Source organism: Artemia sp. Qi Xiang Cuo, chromosome 2 (assembly GCF_049724085.1).
Source record: "Artemia sp. Qi Xiang Cuo chromosome 2, ASM4972408v1, whole genome shotgun sequence".
Classification (NCBI taxonomy): Eukaryota; Metazoa; Arthropoda; class Branchiopoda; order Anostraca; family Artemiidae; genus Artemia; species Artemia sp. Qi Xiang Cuo.
The window spans coordinates 91,300,188-91,324,756 of record NC_142795.1 but is presented as its reverse complement, the minus strand read 5'-3'; the positions used below and the strand labels follow the sequence as shown (position 1 = coordinate 91,324,756).

The following is a 24,569-nucleotide window of genomic DNA, read 5'->3' as shown; positions in this document are numbered from 1 at the left end:
ATGGCCGAACAGGCTGAGGCAGCCGCTAGACGGGGAGATAGCCGTACTGTGTATGCCATAACGAAGCAGTTGGCGGGTATTTCAAAGGCATCGTCGACCCAAGTTGAAAGCAAAGACGGCATTTTATTAACCCAGACTGATGACATAGTCCGACGCTGGAAAGAGCATTTTAGCGAGGTACTAAATCAGATACCTCCCACAACTACTTTAAATATCCCTGAAGAACCACTGTTCGATCTTGGAATATGTCCTGGATCTCTGATACTTATTGAAGTCAAGGAGGCCCTAAAGACTTTGAAAAACGGAAAGGCTGCAGGCAATGATGGCATACCACCAGAATTACTGAAGTACGGTAGAAGCACCCAAGCCGAACCCATATTTGAACTTCTTTCCCGTGTTAGGGATGAAGAAAAAGTCCCTAGTGAATGGTCGAAGGCAGTAATTGTAAAACTCTTCAAAAAGGGACAAAAGACTAAGTGTGATAATTGGAGAGGTATTGCTTTACAGTCTGTTGGCAGCAAAGTTCTGTGCAAAATAATTCTTAACAGGATTCAAAGTAAAGTGGAGAAAGTTCTGAGAGATGAGCAGCACGGATTCCGCCAGAATAGATCGTGTTGTGACCTGATATTTAGCCTGAGAGTCCTGCTGGATGAATCCAATGAATGGCAAGTTCAGCTACTTATAGTATTTATAGATTTTCTCAAAGCCTTCGACTCGATACATCGCGGAACCATATGGAAGATTTTAGTGCATTATGGAATTCCGACCAAAATTGTAAATATAATTAAAGCGCTATATCATGATATCATGTGCGCAGTACAGACAGAAGGTGGCCTAACGGAGTGGTTTTCTGTTCAGTCAGGTGTAAGGCAGGGCTGCATTCTATCACCATTACTGTTTGCCATAGTGATAGATTTTGTTCTCCGTGGATGCAGTTTTAGTGGCGGTATACAATTAAATCCACTGAGAGAACTCAATGATGGTGATTTTGCTGATGATGTTGCGCTTATTACCCACGACCCAGAAGATATGCAACGCAACATTAATGAACTCAGTCGTATGGCAAATGCTGTCGGACTCTCCATAAATGCTAACAAGACCAAATAAATGTCGAATGCAGTCATACCTGACTTAGCCGAAGGACTTTTGGTTAACATCGAGGAAATTGAGGAAGTGAGAGAGTTCAAGTATCTCGGCAGCATTCTTACGCAAGATGCCAATTCCGAAAGAGAAATACTGTGCCGAATAACATGGGCTGGGTCTGCTTTAAGCTACCTTAGAAATGTTTGGAGAAATAATAAATATTCCCAGAAGTTAAAGCTTAAAATTTATAATAGCAATGTGTTCTCTGTCCTTATGTACGGCTGCGAAACTTGGAGCATCATTGCTCACCTAGAACGGCGACTCCAGGCATTCGACAATAATTGCCTAAGGTCTATTCTAAATATACATTGGACAGAAAGAATACGAAATGATGAAATCTATCGTATGCCAAATCATACCCCCATCCTTGATCTTATTAGAAAGCGGCGATGGATGTATTGGGGGCATATGGTGCGAATGGGGGAAGGAAGGCTGTCGCACGATGCAGGGTGTTGGACAGCCCCCGGTCTTCGCAAATCAGGGAGACCAAAAATGACCCTTGACAGGTCGCTAATGAAGGAGGCGAAGCTGGCGAGGTCCTCGTTGGAGGAGCTATGGTTGAAGGCTCAGGACAGGTCGTCGTGGCGAATCACTGTTGCTGCCTTATGCGCCCCCAGGCGTAGGAGGACCTAAGTCTAAGTAAGATTCTGGACTGAAAACTAAAATAATTGCAATTATGAGACAATAATACGGAGATATGTACTTTACGGGTTACAGACCAAAAAAAGTTTGGTTCCAGGATACAATAATAAATTTGAACTGAGATGAAAAAAATTTTTCTTACAGGAGACAAAAAGCTAAACTAATTTTAGAATTTTCCTGTATTTTTGTTGTTTAAATTAAGAAATTACTATTACTGATTAGGCATCATAAATATTTTTGCAGTTTACATAATAATTTTAGCGATTAAGCCAGAAATGAAAATTTTGGTTCCAGGAGTTTCGGTTACTATTGAGACAAGTAGCTATTATTACTATAGAGTTCATTACCATGGACTGTTTTATTGCTTCAAGATTCAATTATCTTTGAAAAGACTGCAGTATGAAAATACATCAAAAATGCAATTTTTTGACAAAATTGATTCTACTTTAAAAAGTATTTTATTTTTAAATACAAAAGTGACTAGATGTTGCAATTTCCTTTAAAATGAGCTATTATACAGCTCTCTATGATTTTCAGTGCCCGGCTAGCTGAGGAGAAAAATCAAGCGGAAAGAAAAAAATATCCCGTTTGTGGAGAATAACGTGGTAAAAGTCTATTTTCTTCATTTTCAAGCCAATATATTTTCTTTGTTATTCAAGCCAAAGGGCGGTAAGTTTCCTTTATAGAGGATTCGGACAAGGCGGTTCTAATGGTGTACTTTTTGTTTTGATCTGACTCTTTTTTTTAAGAGTTGGGGGGTTTTATATTTCTTAACATTGGAGGTGATCGTCTCTTACTAGGTTGCTAGCTATCGCTGCAACCCGGATGAAGCTTAGTAGACATTGTTGTAAGAAATCGGACTTACTTTAATAATCGAATATTTTTGAATAAACCGCAGTATGAAGAGACATTGAATTGTAGAAAAGCAAACGTTTATTAGAAATCATTGCTAGAAATCAGACTTGCTGTATTAATCATATGTTTGATTAGACTCCAGTATGGAAAAAAACATTTAATTGCTTGAAGAGCAAAAAACTTGTAAATGAAATTTTTTATACACTTTAACAAGGGATTACAGCAAATCAGAAACTTTGAAAGAGAAAGCCAAAGTTTGAAGCTTAGTAGAAATCATTGTTAGAAATCGGAAATGCTGTAAAAATGAAATTTCCTTGGATAGTTTGCAGTGTAATTAAATTTAATGGATTAAAGAGCAAAAAATGGTAATTGCAAAAATATTTGTATATATTTTAAGAATGGATTACAACAATTCAAAACCTTCAAAAAGAAAACCAAAAGTTTGAAGCATAGCAAAAATCGTTGTTAGAAATCGGAATTGCTTTGATAATCAAGTATTTTTGAAAAGACACAGTATTGAAAGATATTACATTGGGGAAAGAAAAAAAAGCTGGTAATTGCAAAAATATTTGTATATATTTTACAAGAGATTACAACAGTTTATAAACCTAAAAAAAAGTTTGGAGCATAGTAGACATTGTTGTTAGAAATTGGACTTGCTTTAATAATCAAATATCTTTGAAAAGACTACAGTATGGAAAGATACCAAATTGTCTGCGGTTAGAAGACAAGTCCACAGCTAACTAAGTCCAATGTATGCAATGGCTTGCTTTTCTAATGATCGTCCGTTAATATAAACTATGGATTTAAAGTTTGTTCTTTAATGTAAACCAAGGGACAGAAAGTTTTATAAACAGGGGTTTCGGACAAGGCGGTTCTAATGGTGTACTTTTTGTTTTGATATGACTCGTCTTTTAGGAACTATGGGTTTTTATATTTCATAACATTGGACGTGATCGTCTCTTACTAGGTTGCTAGCTACCACTGCATCCCGGAAAATTTTCAGGAATTATTCCAGTTTCAGTTAACAAATAAATTTTGATAAAATGAAACCGCATTGACAAACACCATTTATGATAAACTATATTGGTCCTTTATGTAAACTTTACTAACCTATACTACAGTTAAGTGGCCTATAAAATTTAGTATTGGCAAGAGGTCGTTCTTTATTATAAAAACCCTGATTACAAACAGGAAAAAGCCTACGGTTTTTCTTCTTTGGAGTAGTAAGAGACGACTCTCAAAGAATAAGGGAGCTAACTAAGTCCAATGTATGCAATGGTTTGTTCTTCTAATGATCGTCTTTTAATATAATATTTTTAACCTCATTAATTTCCTTTAAAATGAGCCATTGAACAACTCTCTACAATGTTCCAGTGCCAAGCTATCTGTGGAATTACTAACCTATACTATAATTGAGTGGCGTATAAAATTTAGTATAGGCATGAGGTCGTTCTTTATTATACTACCGCTGCAACCCGGATTCCAGTGCCATGCTATCTGTTGAATTACTAACCTATACTATAATTAAGTGGCGTATAGAATTTAGTATAGGTAAGAGGTCGTTCTTTATTATATTTAAAAAGTATTTTATTTTTAATTACAAAAGTGACTATATGTTGCAATTTCCTTTAAAATGAGCTATTATACACTTCTCTATGATTTTCCAGTGCCCAGCTATTTGAGGAGGAAAAACAAGCGAAAAAGAAAAAATATCCCGTTTGTGGAGAATAACGTGGTTAAAGTCAATTTTCTTGATTTTCAAGCCAATATATTTTCTTAGTTATTCAAGCCAAAGAGTGATAAGTTTCCTTAATAGGGGTTTTATACAAGGTGGTTCTAATGGTGTAATTTTTGTTTTGATCTGACTCTTTTCTCAGGAGTTAGGGGTTTTTATATTTCTTAACATTGGACGTGATCGTCTCTTACTAGGTTGCTAGCTACCGCTGCAACCCGGAAAGTGGCGTATAAAATTTAGTATAGGCAAGAGATCGTTCTTTATTATATTCTAGTCTAAATTAAAAGATTAAAACTATTGTTCAGACACCATAAAGATTTTTGCAGTTTATAACTTTAGAGATTCTGAACTAAAAACGAAAATAAAATAAAAATTAATTTTTTCAATTTTTACGTCACGTGACTCATTAAGTCATATATGGTTATTAGTACACAATAGGTTTTAGATATTACGTCATGTCACTTATTACGTCATATATGGTTATTAGTAGATAATCGGTAAAATATTCGTTCTTTATTATAATAGAGTTCGTTCTTTATTATAACAAGGGACAGAAAGTTTCCTATACAGGGGTTTCGGACAAGGCGGTTCTAATGGTGTACTTTTTGTTTTGATCTGACTCCTTTGTTAGGAACTATGGGTTTTTATATTTCTTAACATTGGACGTGATCGTCTCTTACTAAGTTGCTAGCTACCGCTGCAACCCGGATACCATACCGTTCCTTGCTCTTCTGTTTGACTGTCTCAATTTTCCCTTCTCGATACCCCTGATCCGTAAGATACCTCTGTTTTGCTCTGTCATATTTCATTTTCTTAAATCCTGGATCACAAGACATCTTAGTAGCAATCCTCACGCGTGCTCGAGCTTTATTGCGTTCGGTGGCATTTTTATCTCTTTTAAATAAACTTTTCTTATATTTCAGGATGTTAGCTTTATTTTTTGTGTAGTAAAATTTTCTATTAGTAGAAATTTGGATTGCTCTATTTTGATATTTTGTTTGGTTATTCTTTCTTTTTTTTCCTTTCAAGCGAGACCATATTTTTTCAAGGTTTAAAATTATTAAGTACACAATACCCCGTGTCGAGTAGCTAAAACCTAGCATAAAACAAAACTAATTTTAAAATTTTCAGGTATTTCTCTTGTTTGAATAAAAAAATTTGTATTATTGGTTGGAAACCATAAATATTTTTGCAGTTTACATAATAAGTTTAGCGATTCTTAACTGAAAACTAAAATAATTGGAATTATAAGACAACAATATGGAGATACATGCTTAATGGGTTACAAACCAAAAAAGTTTGGTTCCAGGATACAAAAATAACTTTTAACTGAGATAAAAAAAAATTTTGGTTCCAGGAGACAAAAAGCGAAACTAATTTTAAAATTTTCATGTATTTTTGTAGTTTGAATTAAAAAATTACTATTACTGATTAGGCATCATGAATATTTTTACAGTTTACATAATAACTTTAGCGATTAAGCCAAAAAAAAAATTTGGTTCCAGGAGTTTTGGTTGCTATTGAGACAAGTACATATTATTACTATAGAGTTCATTACCATGAACTGTTTGATTGCTTCAAAATTCAAATATCTTTGAAAAGACTGCAGTATGAAATACATCAAAAATGCAATTTTTTTGACAAAATTGATTCTATTTTAAAAAGTATTTTATTTTTAATTACAAAACGCACTAGATGTAGCAATTTCATTTAAAATGAGCTATTATACAGCTCTCTATGATTTTCCAGTGCCCAGCTAGCTGAGGAGAAAAAAAAAGTGGAAAGAAAAAAATATCCCGTTTGTGGAGAATAACGTGGTTAAAGTCAATTTTCTTGATTTTCAAGCCAATATATTTTCTTTGTTATTCAAGCCAAAGGGCAGTAAGTTTCTTTGTTAAGGGTTTCGGAAAATGCGGTTCTAATGGTGTACTTTTTGTTTTGATCTGACTCTTTTTTTAGGAGTTAGGGGGTTTTATATTTCTTAACATTGGACGTGATCGTCTCTTACTAGGTTGCTAGCTACCGCTGCAACCCGGATAAAAAATTAAGTTTTCCGTAAAAAATAATTAATTAAAAAAAAAAATTAATTAGAAATAGCACTAGATCTAGAGATTTCCTTTAAAATGAGCCATTGAACAACTCTCTACAATGTCCCAGTGCCAAGCTATCTGTGGAAAAGAAGAAGAAGAAGAAGAAGGAAAAAAATATCCCGTTTGTGGGATATTTTCTTGGCCGAGTGGTCCAAGGCGCTGGTGTTAGTCACCAGTCTCTTCGGAGGTGTGGGTTCAAATCCTACCACTGGTATACGATTATGACGTCATTGATTAATCTTTAATATGAAATATGCAATTTTTCGTTAAAAACCGATTATATTTTAAAAATACATTTTTTTACGTACAAAAAGTTTTTAACGCCATTAATTTCCTTTAAAATGAGCAATTGAACAACTCTCTACGATGTTCCAGTGCCAAGCTATATGTGGAAAAGAAGAAGAAAGAAAAAAATATCCCCTTTGTGGAGAATAACGAGGTTAAAGTCAATTTTCTTGATTTTCAAGCCAATATATTTTCTTTGTTATTCAAGCCAAAGGGCGGTAAGTTTCCCTTTTAGGAATATCGGACAAGGCGATTCTAATGGTGTACTTTTTGTTTTGATCTGACCCTTTTTTAGGAGTTATGGGTTTTTATATTTCTTAACATTGGACGTCATCGTCTCTTACTAGGTTGCTAGCTACCGCTGCAACCCAGATATCATTACAAACAGGAAAAAGCCTACGGCTTTTTCTTCTTTGAAATAGTAAGAGACGAACCTCAAGTAACTACCCCTGGAACCACCATTTATCAGTTACTATGGGTGAGAGATCGTTCTTTACTGTACAGTGTGAAAAGACATCAAAAATGAATTTGAATATACGAATTTTCTAAGAAGTACGCCTCTGTATATTCACTGTGTTGTCAAACATTTTCCATTGCCTCTATAAACTGTTCCGCAGTTGCCATTAACCTTGGAAGCTTTTCATTAAACTGACAACATTTCTTTTGAATATTGCTATGAAGCTTTGCCATAGCATTTCTAGCCGACTTTTCAACAGCATCCGCTCTTTCAAAGAGAATTTTAATCTGTAATTTTGAATACTGTTCGTGATCCCGATAAAACATGCGTAAAATGTTTCTCAATTTACAAAGATCAACCTGCATTTTTGCCATCTTCTTGTATTTCTGAATGTAATTTTTCCCTTTGTCCTTATACCTTCTTCGGTACAACCTCGCAGAGAATTTAATTTTTTCATTATAGCTTTTGTCACCCCAGTATCTACCCATTATTCTGGTAGCAACTTTTTTCTTATGTTCGTTTCGATAATCTATATCGTTATCATACCGTTCCTTGCTCTTTTGTTTGGCTGTCTCAATTTTCCCTTCTCGATACCCCTGATCCGTAAAATACCTCTGTTTTCCTCTGTCATATTTCATTTTCTTAAATCCTGGATCACAAGACATCTTAGTAGCAATCCTTACGCGTTCTCGAGCTTTATTGCGTTCGGTGGCATTTTTATCTCTTTTAAATAAACTTTTCTGATATTTCAGGATGTTAGATTTATTTTTTATGTAGTAAAGTTTTCTACTAGTAGAAATTTGGATTGCTCTATTTTGATATTTTTTTTTTGTTATTCTTTATTTTTTTCCACTCTCGTGCGACAATATTCTTTCAATTTTTAAAATTATTAAGTACACAATACCCCGTGTCAAGTATCTAAAACCTATCATAAAACAAAACTAATTTTAAAATTTTCAGGTATTTATATTGTTTGAATTACAAAATTAGTATTATTGGTTAGACACCATAAATATTTTTGCAGTTTACATAATAAGTTTAGCGATTCTGGACTTAAAACTAAAATAATTGCAATGATGAGACAATAATATGGAAATATGTACTTTACGGGTTACAAACCAAAAAAAGTTTGGTTCCAGGATACAATAATAAATTTGAACTGAGATGAAAAAAAAATTTCTTCCAGGAGACAAAAAGCAAAACTAATTTTAGAATTTTAATGTATTTTTGTTGTTTAAATTAAAAAAATACTATTAATGATTAGGCATCATAAATATTTTTTCAGTTTACATAATAATTTTAAAAATTAATCCAAAAAACAAAATTTTGGTTCCAGGAGTTTCGGTTACTATTGAGACAAGTAGCTATTAATGCTATAGAGCTCATTACCATGGAATGTATTATTGCTTCAAAATTCAAATATCTTTGAAAAGACTGAAGCATGAAATTACATCAATAATGCAATTTTTTTGACAAAATTGATTCTACTTTAAAAAGTATTTTATTTTTAAATACAAAAGTGACTAGATGTTGCAATTTCCATTAAAATGAGCTATTATACAGCTCTCTATAATTTTCCAGTGCCCAGCTAGCTGAGGAGAAAAATCAAGCGGAAAGAAAAAAATATCCCGTTTGTGGAGAATAACGTGGTAAAAGTCTATTTTCTTGATTTTCAAGCCAATATATTTTCTTTGTTATTCAAGCCAAAGGGCGGTAAGTTTCCTTTATAGAGGATTCGGACAAGGCGGTTCTAATGGTGTACTTTTTGTTTTGATCTGACTCTTTTTTTAGGAGTTGGGGGGTTTTATATTTCTTAACATTGGAGGTTTTTGTCTCTTACTAGGTTGCTAGCTACCGCTGCAACCCGGAAAAAACCTTAACTATAATTAAGTAGCGTATAAAATTTTGTATAGGCAAGAGGTCGTTCTTTATTATAATACTTTATAGGAAAGAGATTGAAAATACTGCTGAGATCCTCTGATTTTTGATTGAACAGAAAACAAAGTCGCTTCCATCTCTCCATCACGGGAATGAAGCCTGTCTATAAATTGACGAGCATTTTGATTTGGTTTCACAGTCCGCAACATATGACCAACGCTATTACACATGTAAGAGAATTCTTGCAATTGGAAGCTGTGAAAAAGAAACTGTTTGTCAAGACGAAACTTAGTATGTCTGCTAAGAAGCCTTGATTTAAAATATTCTGCATTCCTAATCCGAAATGGTCTTGCCTTGTCACGCAAGCCATATTTGCCTTTCGGGAAAAGATTTTGAAACACTTTTAGATCAAGTTCTTCCTGAAATAAGTCTTCGCTCTCACCTTTTAGTTTCTTGATTTGAAATTGGTCAGTACCAAGATCTTTCATTTGCTTAAAATCTTCAATGAAGTCTTTTGGAACCGCTGAATTGAGAGGCTGGACAGAAAAATGTTCAACCAATGTAGATTTTGCGCTTTCTGTCAGTTTCTGAAGGATTGCAGCTTCCGGTATTTCAGGTAAATTATCAACACCAACCGCTTTTTCAGCAAGACGGACTTCAAGTATTTTTTTTAAATCTTCTAGGGTGTATGCATGTATTGTTTTATAGAGACTGTTGTTCTCTCTTAACCACAACAGTGCTTCATGGACTTTTCTCAGATCTATTAGTGCAGTCCAAACATTCTTGTTGTAAGTAGGCTGACCATTGACAATGACTACAAAACTATCAATGTTAAGAAGTTTTTCAGGCTGAATATCTGCATTTGCTTGCACATCAACAGGTAGATATACTATTCTCCCCTTAAGAGCGTCAACAAGTTCTGTTCTAGGTCTCTTCAATGCAGTTACTTGCCCTAATCTGACGATCGTAAGACAAGGCATTACAAATCGAGTCATTGCCTGTTCAAAATTATTTAAACACTTTATACATTCCGGTGTACAGTCTATATGAAGGTTATTTAATACTGATCGGACATTCTCCTGACTTTTCAACATTTTCCCAGCACAGTAATCACAGACAAAGAATGAATCTATGACATACTCTTTACAACATGTACATTGAATTAGTTATTCTCTGTCATCTTTGGGTATGTCCTGTTGTAGGTGTTCAAAAATCGTGGCCATCATTACATCAAAACCTTTCTTATTTGAAAGGGATCTTAGACTCTTCAATTGGTATTTTGTCTTTATCTGCTCACAACTGTCACAATGCATTGTGGGGTATACATCCCTAATGTTAGCTACCTTATCAAGGCTCTCACCAAATAATTTTATTATTGTATTTTCATCCACAGAAACTCTAATATTGCTATCACCGTAAATGAAGTCTTGACTATTATTACGACAGAGTCTACTTGACACTTCTTCTATGTAATGACTTAGTTCCTTGTACGAGCCCTCGACTTTTAGTAGATTAATCTGTTGCATAATCTTACATTTTGATACTGCCTTATATACGCTATTAATGAAACAGTTCAAGACAGGAAAATGTGGAGCTAGTGCCCTTAGAGAACGCAAATACTGACATCCTCATCGACACCCTTTGACCCGCACCTCATTTGGGCTGATGCGAGGGCTACTAACGAATGCCCATGCTTTCTTGTGTCCCTGTAATTGATTTCACAATAATCCAAGCCGCCAAGGTAGAAATTAACCACTTTGTCAGTTGAAAATTTTAATGCTATATTATTTTCAAGGATATCAAAAAGAATTTGAAATAATTCAATATCCGTCGGATAGAGCTTGCAGATATCAGGGTGACATTGCCAAGTAACCTGCTGCCCAATTTTTGGTTTTGAATGTTTACTCAGATTGTTATAGGTGACTTCAGCCATCATAATTTCCTTGTCAGATCTAGATTCAGAGCATTCTTCAATAGTTGTCTCGTACTTTTCAGGACAGTTTGTTCTACTACACAGAGAATTTTTTGCCAAATATTCAGTAGAACTAAAAGAACTGTTTAAAACACAGTTAGAAATGCTTTTTTCTTGAGTCGGTGTTCCAGGAATTTGTTCTAAATCATAAGTCTTACAAACACATTTACTAATAACCCTAACAGGCTTGTTTTCGCCATAATTGAAAAACATTGCTTTTCCTTCGCTGTTGATAGGTATGCTTGTATATATGTTTTTATTGCTGCTACATAAACTGCAATTGCTCCTTCCAAAATTAATATACGAATTTTCAAAGAAGTACGCCTCTGTATATTCACTGTGTTGTCGAACATTTTCCATTGCATCTGTAAACTGTTCCGCAGTTGCCAATCCATACCTTGGAAGCTTTTCATTAAACTGACAACATTTCTTTTGGATATTACTATGAAGCTTTGCCAAGGAATTTCTAGCCGACTTTTCAACAGCATCCGCTCTTTCAAAGAGAATTTTAATCTGTAATTTTGAATACTTTTCGTGATCCTGGTAAAACATGCGTAAAATATTTCTCAATTTACGAAGATCAGCCTGCATTTTTGCCATCTTCTTGTATTTCTGAATGTAATTTTTCCCTTTGTCCTTATGCGTTCTTCGGTACAACCTCGCAGAGAATTTAATTTTTTCATTATAGCTTTTGTCACCCCAGTATCTACCCATTATTCTGGTAGCAACTTTTTTCTTATGTTTGTTTCGGTAATCTTCATCATTATCATACCGTTCCCTGCTCTTTTGTCTAGCCTGCTCAATTGTTGCTTCTCTATAAAGTTTATCATTGTGATAACGCTCCTTGATCTTTTGTCTAGCCTGCTCAATTCTTGCTTCTCTATAAAGTTTATCATTGTGATAACGCTCCTTGATCTTTTGTTTAGCCTGCTCAATTCTTGCTTCTCCGTAATGTTCATCATTACCATACCGTTCCTTGATCTTTTGTTTGGCTGTCTCAATTTTTGCATGTCTATAATCTTCATCATTGTGATAACACATCTTGCTGTTTTCTTTTGCTCTCTCAATTATTACTTCGCGATACGCCTGGTCGGTTGAATACCTTTGTTTTGCTCTCTCAATTATTACTTCTCGATACACCTGGTCGGTTGAATACCGTTGCTTTTTTCTTTTCAAGTTACTATCTCTGTTGTTTGTGTAGTACTCTTTCTTCAACTTGCGTATAGCCTGCTTTGATCTAACCATTATTCTAATCAAGAATGAGAGAATTTTCAGTTTTGACTTTCCTTATATACTAATTATGACGTCACTCTATTCACGTCATAGCTCTAATATAAAACTATGATGACGTTCATTATTTATCTAGTAGGGTTTCAGACAAGGTATTTCTAATGATGTACTTTTGTTTTGATCTGACTCTATTTTTAGGAGTTTTGGGTTTTTATATTTCTTAGCATTGGACTGATCGTCTATTACTAGGTTGCTAGCTACTGCTGCAACCCAAATTCACATATATATTTATTTATGAGAGGCAGCCTGGCCGAGTGGTCCAAGGCACTGGTGTTAGCCACCAGTCTCTTCAGAGGCGTGGGTTCAATTCTTACCGCTGGTATACGATTATGTTTGAAAGACTGCAGTGTGAAAAGACATCAAAATGCAGTTTTTGGAGTGGTCCAAGGCACTCGTGTTACCCACCAGTCTCTTCGGAGGCGTGGGTTCAAATCTTACCGCTGGTATACGATTATGTTTGAAAGACTACAGTGTGAAAAGACATCAAAAATGCAGTTTTTGGTGGAAAAATTTATTCTCTTTTAGAAATAATTAATTTTAGTTACTATAGATTTTTAACCCAATTAATTTCCTTTAAAATGAGCTATTGAACAACCCTCTACGATGTTCCAGTGCCAAGCTATCTCTGGATACAAAAAAAGAAAAAAAGAAAAAAAGAAAAAAATATCCCGTTTGTGGAGAATAACGTGGTTCAAGTCAATTTTCTTGATTTTCAAGACAATATATTTCCCTTGCTGTTCAAGCCAAGGGACAGAAAGTTTCCTATACAGGGGTTTCAGACAAGGCGGTTCTAATGGTGTACTTTTTGTTTTGATCTGACTCCTTTGTTAGGAACTATGGGCTTTTATATTTCTTAACATTGGACGTGATCGTCTTTTTATCAACACCAACCGCTTTTTCAGCAAGACGGACTTCAAGTATTTTTTTTAAATCTTCTAGGGTGTATGCATGTATTGTTTTATAGAGACTGTTGTTCTCTCTTAACCACAACAGTGCTTCATGGACTTTTCTCAGATCTATTAGTGCAGTCCAAACATTCTTGTTGTAAGTAGGCTGACCATTGACAATGACTACAAAACTATCAATGTTAAGAAGTTTTTCAGGCTGAATATCTGCATTTGCTTGCACATCAACAGGTAGATATACTATTCTCCCCTTAAGAGCGTCAACAAGTTCTGTTCTAGGTCTCTTCAATGCAGTTACTTGCCCTAATCTGACGATCGTAAGACAAGGCATTACAAATCGAATCATTGCCATTTCAAAATTATTTAAACACTTTATACATTCCGGTGTACAGTCTATATGAAGGTTATTTAATACTGATCGGACATTCTCCTGACTTTTCAACATTTTCCCAGCACAGTAATCACAGACAAAGAATGAATCTATGACATCCTCTTTCCAACCTGTACATTGAATTAGTTGTTCTCTGTCATCTTTGGGTATGTCCTGTTGTAGGTGTTCTAAAATCGTGGCCATCATTACATCAAAACCTTTCTTATTTGAAAGGGATCTTAGACTCTTCAATTGGTATTTTGTCTTTATCTGCTCACAACTGTCACAATGCATTGTGGGGTATACATCCCTAATGTTAGCTACCTTATCAAGGCTCTCACCAAATAATTTTATTATTGTATTTTCATCCACAGAAACTCTAATATTGCTATCACCGTAAATGAAGTCTTGACTATTATTACGACAGAGTCTACTTGACACTTCTTCTATGTAATGACTTAGTTCCTTGTACGAGCCCTCGACTTTTAGTAGATTAATCTGTTGTATAATCTTACATTTTGATACTGCCTTATATACGCTATTAATGAAACAGTTCAAGACAGGAAAATGTGGAGCTAGTGCCCTTAGAGAACGCAAATAGCTCTGACATCCCTCATTTGGGCTACAGTATAACGAATGCCCATGCTTTCTTGTGTCCCTGTAATTGATTTCACAATAATCCAAGCCGCCAAGGTAGAAATTAACCACTTTGTCAGTTGAAAATTTTAATGCTATATTATTTTCAAGGATATCAAAAAGAATTTGACATAATTCAATATCCGTCGGATAGAGCTTGCAGATATCAGGGTGACATTGCCAAGTAACCTGCTGCCCAATTTTTGGTTTTGAATGTTTACTCAGATTGTTATAGGTGACTTCAGCCATCATAATTTCCTTGTCAGATCTAGATTCAGAGCATTCTTCAATAGTTGTCTCGTACTTTTCAGGACAGTTTGTTCTACTACACAGAGAATTTTTTGCCAAATATTCAGTAGAACTAAAAGAACTGTTTAAAACACAGTTAGAAATGCTTTTTTCTTGAGTCGGTGTTGCAGGAATTTGTTCTAAATCATTAGTCTTACAAACACATTTACTAATAACCCTAACAGGCTTGTTTTCGCCATAATTGAAAAACATTGCTTTTCCTTCGCTGTTGATAGGTATGCTTGTATATATGTTTTTATTGCTGCTACATAAACTGCAATTGCTCCTTCCAAAATTAATATACGAATTTTCAAAGAAGTACGCCTCCGTATATTCACTGTGTTGTCGAACATTTTCCATTGCATCTGTAAACTGTTCCGCAGTTGCCAATCCATACCTTGGAAGCTTTTCATTAAACTGACAACATTTCTTTTGGATATTACTATGAAGCTTTGCCAAGGAATTTCTAGCCGACTTTTCAACAGCATCCGCTCTTTCAAAGAGAATTTTAATCTGTAATTTTGAATACTTTTCGTGATCCTGGTAAAACATGCGTAAAATATTTCTCAATTTATGAAGATCAGCCTGCATTTTTGCCATCTTCTTGTATTTCTGAATGTAATTTTTCCCTTTGTCCTTATGCGTTCTTCGGTACAACCTCGCAGAGAATTTAATTTTTTCATTATAGCTTTTGTCACCCCAGTATCTACCCATTATTCTGGTAGCAACTTTTTTCTTATGTTTGTTTCGGTAATCTTCATCATTATCATACCGTTCCCTGCTCTTTTGTCTAGCCTGCTCAATTGTTGCTTCTCTATAAAGTTTATCATTGTGATAACGCTCCTTGATCTTTTGTCTAGCCTGCTCAATTCTTGCTTCTCTATAAAGTTAATCATTGTGATAACGCTCCTTGATCTTTTGTTTAGCCTGCTCAATTCTTGCTTCTCTGTAATGTTCATCATTACCATACCGTTCCTTGATCTTTTGTTTGGCTGTCTCAATTTTTGCATGTCTATAATCTTCATCATTGTGATAACACATCTTGCTGTTTTCTTTTGCTCTCTCAATTATTACTTCGCGATACGCCTGGTCGGTTGAATACCTTTGTTTTGCTCTCTCAATTATTACTTCTCGATACACCTGGTCGGTTGAATACCTTTGCTTTTTTCTTTTCAAGTTACTATCTCTGTTGTTTGTGTAGTACTCTTTCTTCAACTTGCGTATAGCCTGCTTTGATCTAACCATTATTCTAATCAAGAATGAGAGAATTTTCAGTTTTGACTTTCCTTATATACTAATTATGACGTCACTCTATTCACGTCATAGCTCTAATATAAAACTATGATGACGTTCATTATTTATCTAGTAGGGTTTCAGACAAGGTATTTCTAATGATGTACTTTTGTTTTGATCTGACTCTATTTTTAGGAGTTTTGGGTTTTTATATTTCTTAGCATTGGACTGATCGTCTATTACTAGGTTGCTAGCTACTGCTGCAACCCAAATTCACATATATATTTATTTATGAGAGGCAGCCTGGCCGAGTGGTCCAAGGCACTGGTGTTAGCCACCAGTCTCTTCAGAGGCGTGGGTTCAATTCTTACCGCTGGTATACGATTATGTTTGAAAGACTGCAGTGTGAAAAGACATCAAAATGCAGTTTTTGGAGTGGTCCAAGGCACTCGTGTTACCCACCAGTCTCTTCGGAGGCGTGGGTTCAAATCTTACCGCTGGTATACGATTATGTTTGAAAGACTACAGTGTGAAAAGACATCAAAAATGCAGTTTTTGGTGGAAAAATTTATTCTCTTTTAGAAATAATTAATTTTAGTTACTATAGATTTTTAACCCAATTAATTTCCTTTAAAATGAGCTATTGAACAACCCTCTACGATGTTCCAGTGCCAAGCTATCTCTGGATACAAAAAAAGAAAAAAAGAAAAAAAGAAAAATTATCCCGTTTGTGGAGAATAACGTGGTTCAAGTCAATTTTCTTGATTTTCAAGACAATATATTTCCCTTGCTGTTCAAGCCAAGGGACAGAAAGTTTCCTATACAGGGGTTTCAGACAAGGTGGTTCTAATGGTGTACTTTTTGTTTTGATCTGACTCTTTTTTTAGGAACTATGGGGTTTTATATTTCTTAACATTGGAGGTGATCGTCTCTTACTAGGTTGCTAGCTACCGCTGCAACCCGGATTTCCCTTCTCGATACCCCTGATCCGTAACATACCTCTGTTTTGCTCTGTCATATTTTATTTTCTTAAATCCTGGATCACAAGACATCTTAGTAGCAATCCTTACGTGTTCTCGAGCTTTATTGCGTTCGGTGGCATTTTTATCTCTTTTAAATAAACTTTTCTGATATTTCAGGATGTTAGCTTTATTTTTTATGTAGTAAAGTTTTCTATTAGTAGAATTTTGGATTACTCTATTTTGATATTTTTTTTGGTTATTCTTTCTTTTTTTCCATTCGCGTGAGACCATATTTTTTCAATGTTTAAAATTATTAAGTACACAAAATCCCGTGTCGAGTATCTAAAACCTAGCATAAAACAAAACTAATTTTAAAATTTTCAGGCATTTCTCTTGTTTGAATTAAAAAATTAGTATTATTGGTTAGACACCATAAATATTTTTGCATTTTACATAATAAGTTTAGCGATTCTGAACTGAAAACTAAAATAATTGCAATTATGAGACAATAATATGGAGATATGTACTTTACGGGTTACAAACCAAAAAAAGTTTGGTTCCAGGATACAATAATAAATTTGAACTGAGATGAAAAAAAATTTACTTCCAGGAGACAAAAAGCAAAACTAATTTTAGAATTTTCATGTATTTTTGTTGTTTAAATTAAAAAATTACTATTACTGATTAGGCATCATAAATATTTTTGCAGTTTACATAATAATTTTAGCGATTAAGCCAAAAAAGAAAATTTTGGTTCCAGGAGTTTCGGTTACTATTGAGACAAGTAGCTATTTATTACTATAGAGTTCATTACCATGAACTGTTTTATTGCTTCAAAATTCAAATATCTTTGAAAAGACTGCAGTATGAAAATACATCAAAATGCAATTTTTTTGACAAAATTGATTCTACTTTAAAAAGTATTTTATTTTTAAATACAAAAGTGACTAGATGTTGCAATTTCCTTTAAATGAGCTATTATACAGCTCTCTATGATTTTCCAGTGCCCAGCTAGCTGAGGAGAAAAATCAAGCGGAAAGAAAAAAATATCCCGTTTGTGGAGAATAACGTGGTAAAAGTCTATTATCTTGATTTTCAAGCCAATATATTTTCTTTGATATTCAAGCCAAAGGGCGGTAAGTTTCATTTATAGAGGATTCGGACAAGGCGGTTCTAATGGTGTACTTTTTGTTTTGATCTGACTCTTTTTTTAGGAGTTGGGGGGTTTTATATTTCTTAACATTGGAGGTGATCGTCTCTTACTAGGTTGCTAGCTACCGCTGCAACCCGGAAATTTCAACTTGCGTATAGCTTGCTTGATTGAAACCATTATGTAACCATTAGTTGAATGTTTATGTCACGTATCAAGTATCAAGAACCTAACAAAAAATTAAACTAAATTTTAAATTTTCAGTTATTTTTCTAGTCTAAATTAAAAGATTAAAACTATTTTTCAGACACCATAAATATTTTTGCAGTTTATAACTTTAGCGATTCTGAACTAAAAACGAAAATAAAATAAAAATTTTTTTTAATTTTTACGTCACGTCGGTAATTAATTCATATATGGTTATTAGTACACAATAGGTTTTAGATATTACGTCATGTCACTTATTACGTCATATATGGTTATTAGTAGATAATCGGTAAAATGTTCGTTCTTTATTATTATTACGACAGAGTCTACTTGACACTTCTTCTATATAATGAATTAGTTCCTTGTACGAGCCCTCGACTTTTAGTAGATTCATATGTTGTATAATCTTACATTTTGATACTGCCTTATATACGCTATTAATGAAACAGTTCAAGACAGGAAAATGTGGAGCTAGTGCCCTTAGAGAACGCAAATAGCTCTGACATCCTTCATTTGGGCTACAGTATAACGAATACCCATGCTTTCTTGTGTCCCTGTAATTGATTTCACAATAATCCAAGCCGCCAAGGTAGAAATTAACCATTTTGTCAGTTGAAAATTTTAATGCTATATTATTTTAGCATTTATACTATGTATCAAGTTACATAGTACTTTATGTAACTACCCCTGGAACCACCATATATTAGTTACTAGGGGCGAGAGATCGTTCTTTACTGTACTTAAATGTATTGACCTTAAATATAACTGTAGTAGCTTATACTATAGTTAAGTGGCCTATAAAATTTAGTATAGGCAAAAGGTCATTCTTTATTATAATTAAGTGGCGTATAAAATTTAGTATAGGTAAGAGGTCATTCTTTATTATAATTTTTAACCCCATTAATTTCCTGCAAAATGAGCCATTGAACAACTCTCTACAATGTTCCAGTGCCATGGTATCTGTTGAATTACTAACCTATACTATAATTAAGTGGCGTATAAAATTTAGTATAGGTAAGAGGTCGTTCTTTATTATAATACTAACCTTTACTATAATTTAGTGGCGTATAAAATTTAGTATAGGCAAGAGGTCGTTCTTTATTATAATCCTTTAGTGTAAAAACCTTTTTGAAATGCCATGAACTGTTTGATTTATGTATCATATTGTTAATTTTACAACTTTAATTAATGACGTCATAGTCTAAGTGGCTAACACGATCAGCCGATAATCAAAAGGTTGGTGGTTCAAATCTAGTCGGGGTCGTTTTCTTTTAATTTTTAATTCAGCTATAAATAAAACAAAATTATTAATATATAAATAAATATAATTAAGTTGAGTATCTAATACATTATAGGCAAGAGATCGTTCTTTATTATAATTTAGCCACCCGTATCTTTCGAAGTGTGGGTTCAAATCCCAACGCTGCCAGTATTTCATACCAAAGCAAACAAAGTACTTGTTTTAGTCTTAAATTTATAATCTTACTTTAGTTACTACGGGCTGAAGTTCGTTCTTTACTGTAATGATCTGACTCCTTTGTTAGGAACTATGGGTTTTTATATTTCTTAACATTGGACGTGATCGTCTCTTACTAGGTTGCTAGCTACCGCTGCAACCAATTACAAACAGGAAAAAGCCTACGGCTTTTTCTTCTTTGGAGTCGTAAGAGACAACTCTCAAAAAATCAGGCAGCTAACTAAGTCCAATGTATCCAATTGTTTGTTCTTCTAATGATCGTCTTTTAATGTAAACCCGTATTGCTACGAACTGTATGATTTGATACTGGGTAATCATTTTTGTCACTATACGTGATATACACATAGTTATCCAAGGCAGCTTGGCCGAGAGGTCTAAGGCGTTTGTTTTAGCCACCCGTATCTTTCGAAGTGTGGGTTCAAATCCCAAAGCTGCCAGTATTTCATACCAAAGCAAACAAAGTACTTGTTTTAGTCTTAAATTTATAATCTTATTTTAGTTACTATGGCCTGAAGTTCGTTCTTTACTGTAAAATTTTTAACTCTATAATCTTCGAAAATTAGAAGCTCTAAACCTTTTATAATTTATAATGAACCACATCGATCCTTTATGTAATTAGAAATAATTTATTTTAGTTACAAAAAGTTTTTAACCCAATTAATTTCCTTTAAAATGAGCTATTGAACAACCCTCTACGATGTTCCAGTGCCAAGCTATCTGTGGAAAAGAAAAAAAAAAGAGAGAAAAAAATATCCCGTTTGGGGAGAATAACGTGGTTAAAGTAAATTTTCTTGATTTTCAAGCCAATATATTTCCCTTGCTGTTCAATCCAAGGGACTGAAAGTTTCCTTTACAGGGGTTTTGGACAAGGTGGTTCTAATGGTGTACTTTTTGTTTTGATCTGACTCCTTTTTTAGGAGCTATGGGTTTTTATATTTCTTAACATTGGAAGTGATCGTCTGTTACTAGGTTGCTAGCTACTGCTGCAACCCGTAAAAATATCCCGTTTAGGCAGAATGTTGTAGTAGCTGCCACTTTTCTTGATTTTCAAGCCAATATATTTCCCTTGCTGTTCAAGCCAAATGACAGAAAGTTTTCTATACAGTGGTTTTGGACAAGGCGGTTCTAATGGTGTATTTTTTGTTTTGATCTGACTCCTTTTTTAGGAACTATGGGTTTTTACATTTCTTAACATTGCACGTGATCGTCTCTTACTAGGTTGCTAGCTACCGCTGCAACCCGGATAATTCAGCCATCTCTACAGCCATGATACTATTGGAAATTACATAATCCCTATTTATGTTTCAGTTAACATGGGCAAGGTGTCGTTCTTTATTGTACCTATTTTAAAAATAAATTGTTTTAAGTACAAAAAATTTTTAACGCCATTAATTTCCTTTAAAATGAGCCATTGAACAACTCTCTACGATATTCCAGTGCCAAGCTATCTGTGGAAAAGAAGAAGAAGAAGAACGAAAAAAATATCCCGTGTGTGGAGAATAACGTGGTTAAAGTCAATTTTCTTGATTTTCAAGCCAATATATTTTCTTTGTTATTCAAGCCAAAGTGTGGTAAGTTATTTTATAGGGGTTTTGGACAAGGCGGTTCTAATGGTGTACTTTTTGCTTTGATCTGACTCTTTTTTTAGGAGTTAGGGGTTTTTATATTTCTTAACATTGGACGTGATCGTCTCTTACTAGGTTGCTAGCTACCGCTGTAACCCGGATACATCGAGATACTGTGAAATTACAAACAGGAAAAGCCTATGGCTTTTTCTTAATTGGAATAGTAAGAGACAATCTGGGTAATAACTATGATAATGACGTCATTGATCAATCTTGATCATGAAATTATATCTGATGAAACTTATATATTCTGCATTTACGATGAACCATATCGATCCTTTTATGTACTTTTAGCTACCCCTGGAGCCACCGTATATCAGTTACTGTTTACGAGAGATCGTTCTTTACTGTATACTAGCCTATACCATAGTTAAGTGGCCTATAAAATTTATTATAGGCAAGAGATCGTTCTTTATTATAATTTTAACCCAATTAATTTCCTTTAAAATGAGCCATTAAACAACTATCTACGATGTTCCAGTGCCAAGCTATCTCTGGATACAAAAGAAAAAAAAAGAGAAAAAAATATCCCATTTAGGCAGAATGTTGTAGTAGCTGCCACTTTTCTTGATTTTCAAGCCAATATATTTCCCTTGCTGTTCAAGCCAAGGGACAGATAGTTTACTATATAGGGCTTTCGGACAAGGCGGTTCTAATGGTGTACTTTTTGTTTTGATCTGACTCCTTTTGTAGGAACTATGGGTTTTTATATTTCTTAACATTGGACGTGATCGTCTCTTACTAGGTTGCTAGCTACCTCTGCAACCCGGATATAGTTAAGTTGTCTATGCAATTTAGTAGAGGCAAAAGTTGGTTCTTTATTATAAATTTTTGTTTTGATCTGACTCCTTTGTTAGGAACTATGGGTTTTTATATTTCTTAACATTGGACGTGATCGTCTCTTACTAGGTTGATAGCTACCGCTGCAACCCGGATTATGATGAACTCTATCGGTGCTTTATGTAAACTTTACTAACCTATATTATAGTTAAGTGGCCAATAAAATATAGCATAGGCAAGAGGTCGTTCTTTATTATAATGTACAAAGTGATTCTATTTTTAAATTTTGTTTTTTAATTAAAAATAACAATAGAACTTTAAGTTTTCGTTTGAATGAGCCCTCTCACGACATTCTAGGACTAAGGGGTCTATACCATCACCCCTGGGAAAAAAACAAACAAACAAATAAACACGCACCCGTGATCTTTCTTTTGGAACAAAATACAAAATTCCTCTGCAGTAAGGTTTTTTGATATGCAGAACCTAAACATGTGATTTTCATTAGGATTCTATAACTTTTAGGGGATGTTTACCTTTTTTCGAAAACAAGGCAAATTTCCTCAGGCTTGTAACTTTTGACGGGTAAACCTAAACTTGATGAGACCTATATATTTAAAATTAGCATACACATCCAATTCATTTGATGTATCTAAGGGCATCCAAATTCCGTTTTTTAGAGTTTCGGTTACTATTGAAACGAGTCGATCTTACTATACAGTTTGTTACCGCGAACTGTTTGATACTACATCACCCTCACCGGCTTGACTAATAATACCGCTGCATAATCCTAATAATCCATGATACCAATGAAATTTACATAGACCCTATTCATAATTAACCAGACCGATTCCTTATATAAAATACCGCTGCAACCCGGATTATGATGAACTCTATCGATGCTTTATGTAAACTTTACTAACCTATATTATAGTCAAGTGGCCAATAAAATATAGCATAGGCAAGAGGTCGTTCTTTATTATAAAACTGTTTGATTCTATAGTGTAATTCTCCACAAACGGCATCTTTTTTTCTTTCCGCTTTTTTTTACTCCTAAGTTAGCTGGGCACTGGAAAATCATAGAGAGTAGTTTCAAGGAGCATCCTCCATTGAAATTACTAGAGGACACGAAAAATTTAATTGTTCCTCAATCGTATGGGATAATTTTTCACACATTTTTATCACGTCTTAGACATCATAAACTGAATGGTATATTTATATTACCAGTTGCCACTAGCATAGTGGAGTAAGGACTTCCCTTTGGTTGCGAAGGATTTGAGTTCAAGACTCTCTGTGGCAACGGTCGATCTTAAATGATATTTTACTCATAATTAGTTCATCATTAATTGTACCATGAGTTGTATCCTTCACCAATATATTTATTGGTGTCTTTTGTAATCTTTTGTAAGTCCAATGCATACAATAACTTTTTATTCCAATGATCGTCTTTTAATGTAACATATCAGTTACTATGGGAGAGAGATCGTTCTTTACTGTGAATGATTCTACTTTAAAAACTATTTTATTTTTAATTACAAAAAGCACTAGATGTAGCAATTTCCTTTAAAATGAGCTATTATACAGCTCTCTATGATTTTCTCAGTGCCCAGCTAGCTGAGGAAAAAGAAAAAGCTTTCAGTTAACATGGGCTAGGTGTCGTTCTTTATTGTATTTAAAAAGAGCCATTGAACAACTCTCTACGATGTACCAGTACCATGCTATCTGTTGAATTACTAACCTATACTACAATTAAGTGGCGTGTAAAATTTAGTATAGGCAAGAGTTCGTTCTTTATTATAAACGAACCTCAAAAAATCAAGTAGCTAATTAGTTCCAATGTAAACAATGGTTTGATATTCCAATGATAGCCTTTTAATATATTTTCAACGCATTGTAAACAGTAATCTTTGAATACTGTAAGCATCATCTATATAATGGTTCCTTATAACACTTCAGTTACTATGGACTGAAGATCGTTCTTTAATGTAAAATAATTAATAAGCATAATTTTAGTTCCTATGAGCTAGCGTTCGTTCTTTATTATAATGTTTTGATCTGAATATTTTTTCAGAAGTTATGAAAAAACTCCAGGTTACTTTAGTTTTTGCTATGGGGCGTAATCGTCTCTTACTAGGTTGCTAGCTACCGCTGCAACCCGGATCAAATCTATTCTTTGTTAGATGTGAAATTACAAACAGTAAAAAGCCTATGGCTATTTCTTAATTGGAATAGTAAGAAACGACCTGGCTACAAACTATGATTATGACATCATTGATCAATCTTTAACATGAAATGTTCTTTACTGTAATGGTTTGTTCTTTACTAGATTTCAGCCATCTCTACAGCCGTGATAGGGATGGACATTACATAATCCCTATTTATGTTTCAGTTAACATGGGCTAGGTGTCGTTCTTTATTGTATGACAAACGCCATTTATGATGAGCTATATTCGTCCTTTATGTAACTACACCTGGAACCACCATATATCAGTTAGTATGGGAGAGAGATCGTTCTTTACTGTATAACATTGGACGTGATCGTCTCTTACTAGGTTGCTAGCTACCGCTGCAACCCGGATTATTTCTTAA

The 24,569-nt window shown here is 34.2% G+C and overlaps 1 protein-coding gene across 1 annotated transcript; it reads left to right on the top strand.

Moving 5' to 3' along the window:
- Nucleotides 1–24,351, top strand: LOC148955797 (uncharacterized). The gene is made up of 2 exons (XM_089107910.1): nucleotides 1–396; nucleotides 24,307–24,351. Exons 1-2 carry the CDS (start codon nucleotides 1–3, stop codon nucleotides 24,349–24,351), a joined length of 441 nt encoding a protein of 146 aa, XP_088964036.1.
- Nucleotides 24,352–24,569: the final 218 nt, after the last annotated feature.

Coding starts and splice junctions, on each gene's coding strand:
- LOC148955797 (XM_089107910.1), top strand. CDS start 1: ATGGCCGAACAGGCTGAGGCAGCCGCTAGACGGGGAGATAGCCGTACT. Junction 397..24,306: donor TATTTGAACTTCTTTCCCGT/GTTAGGGATGAA, acceptor GTTCTTTACTAG/ATTTCAGCCATCTCTACAGC.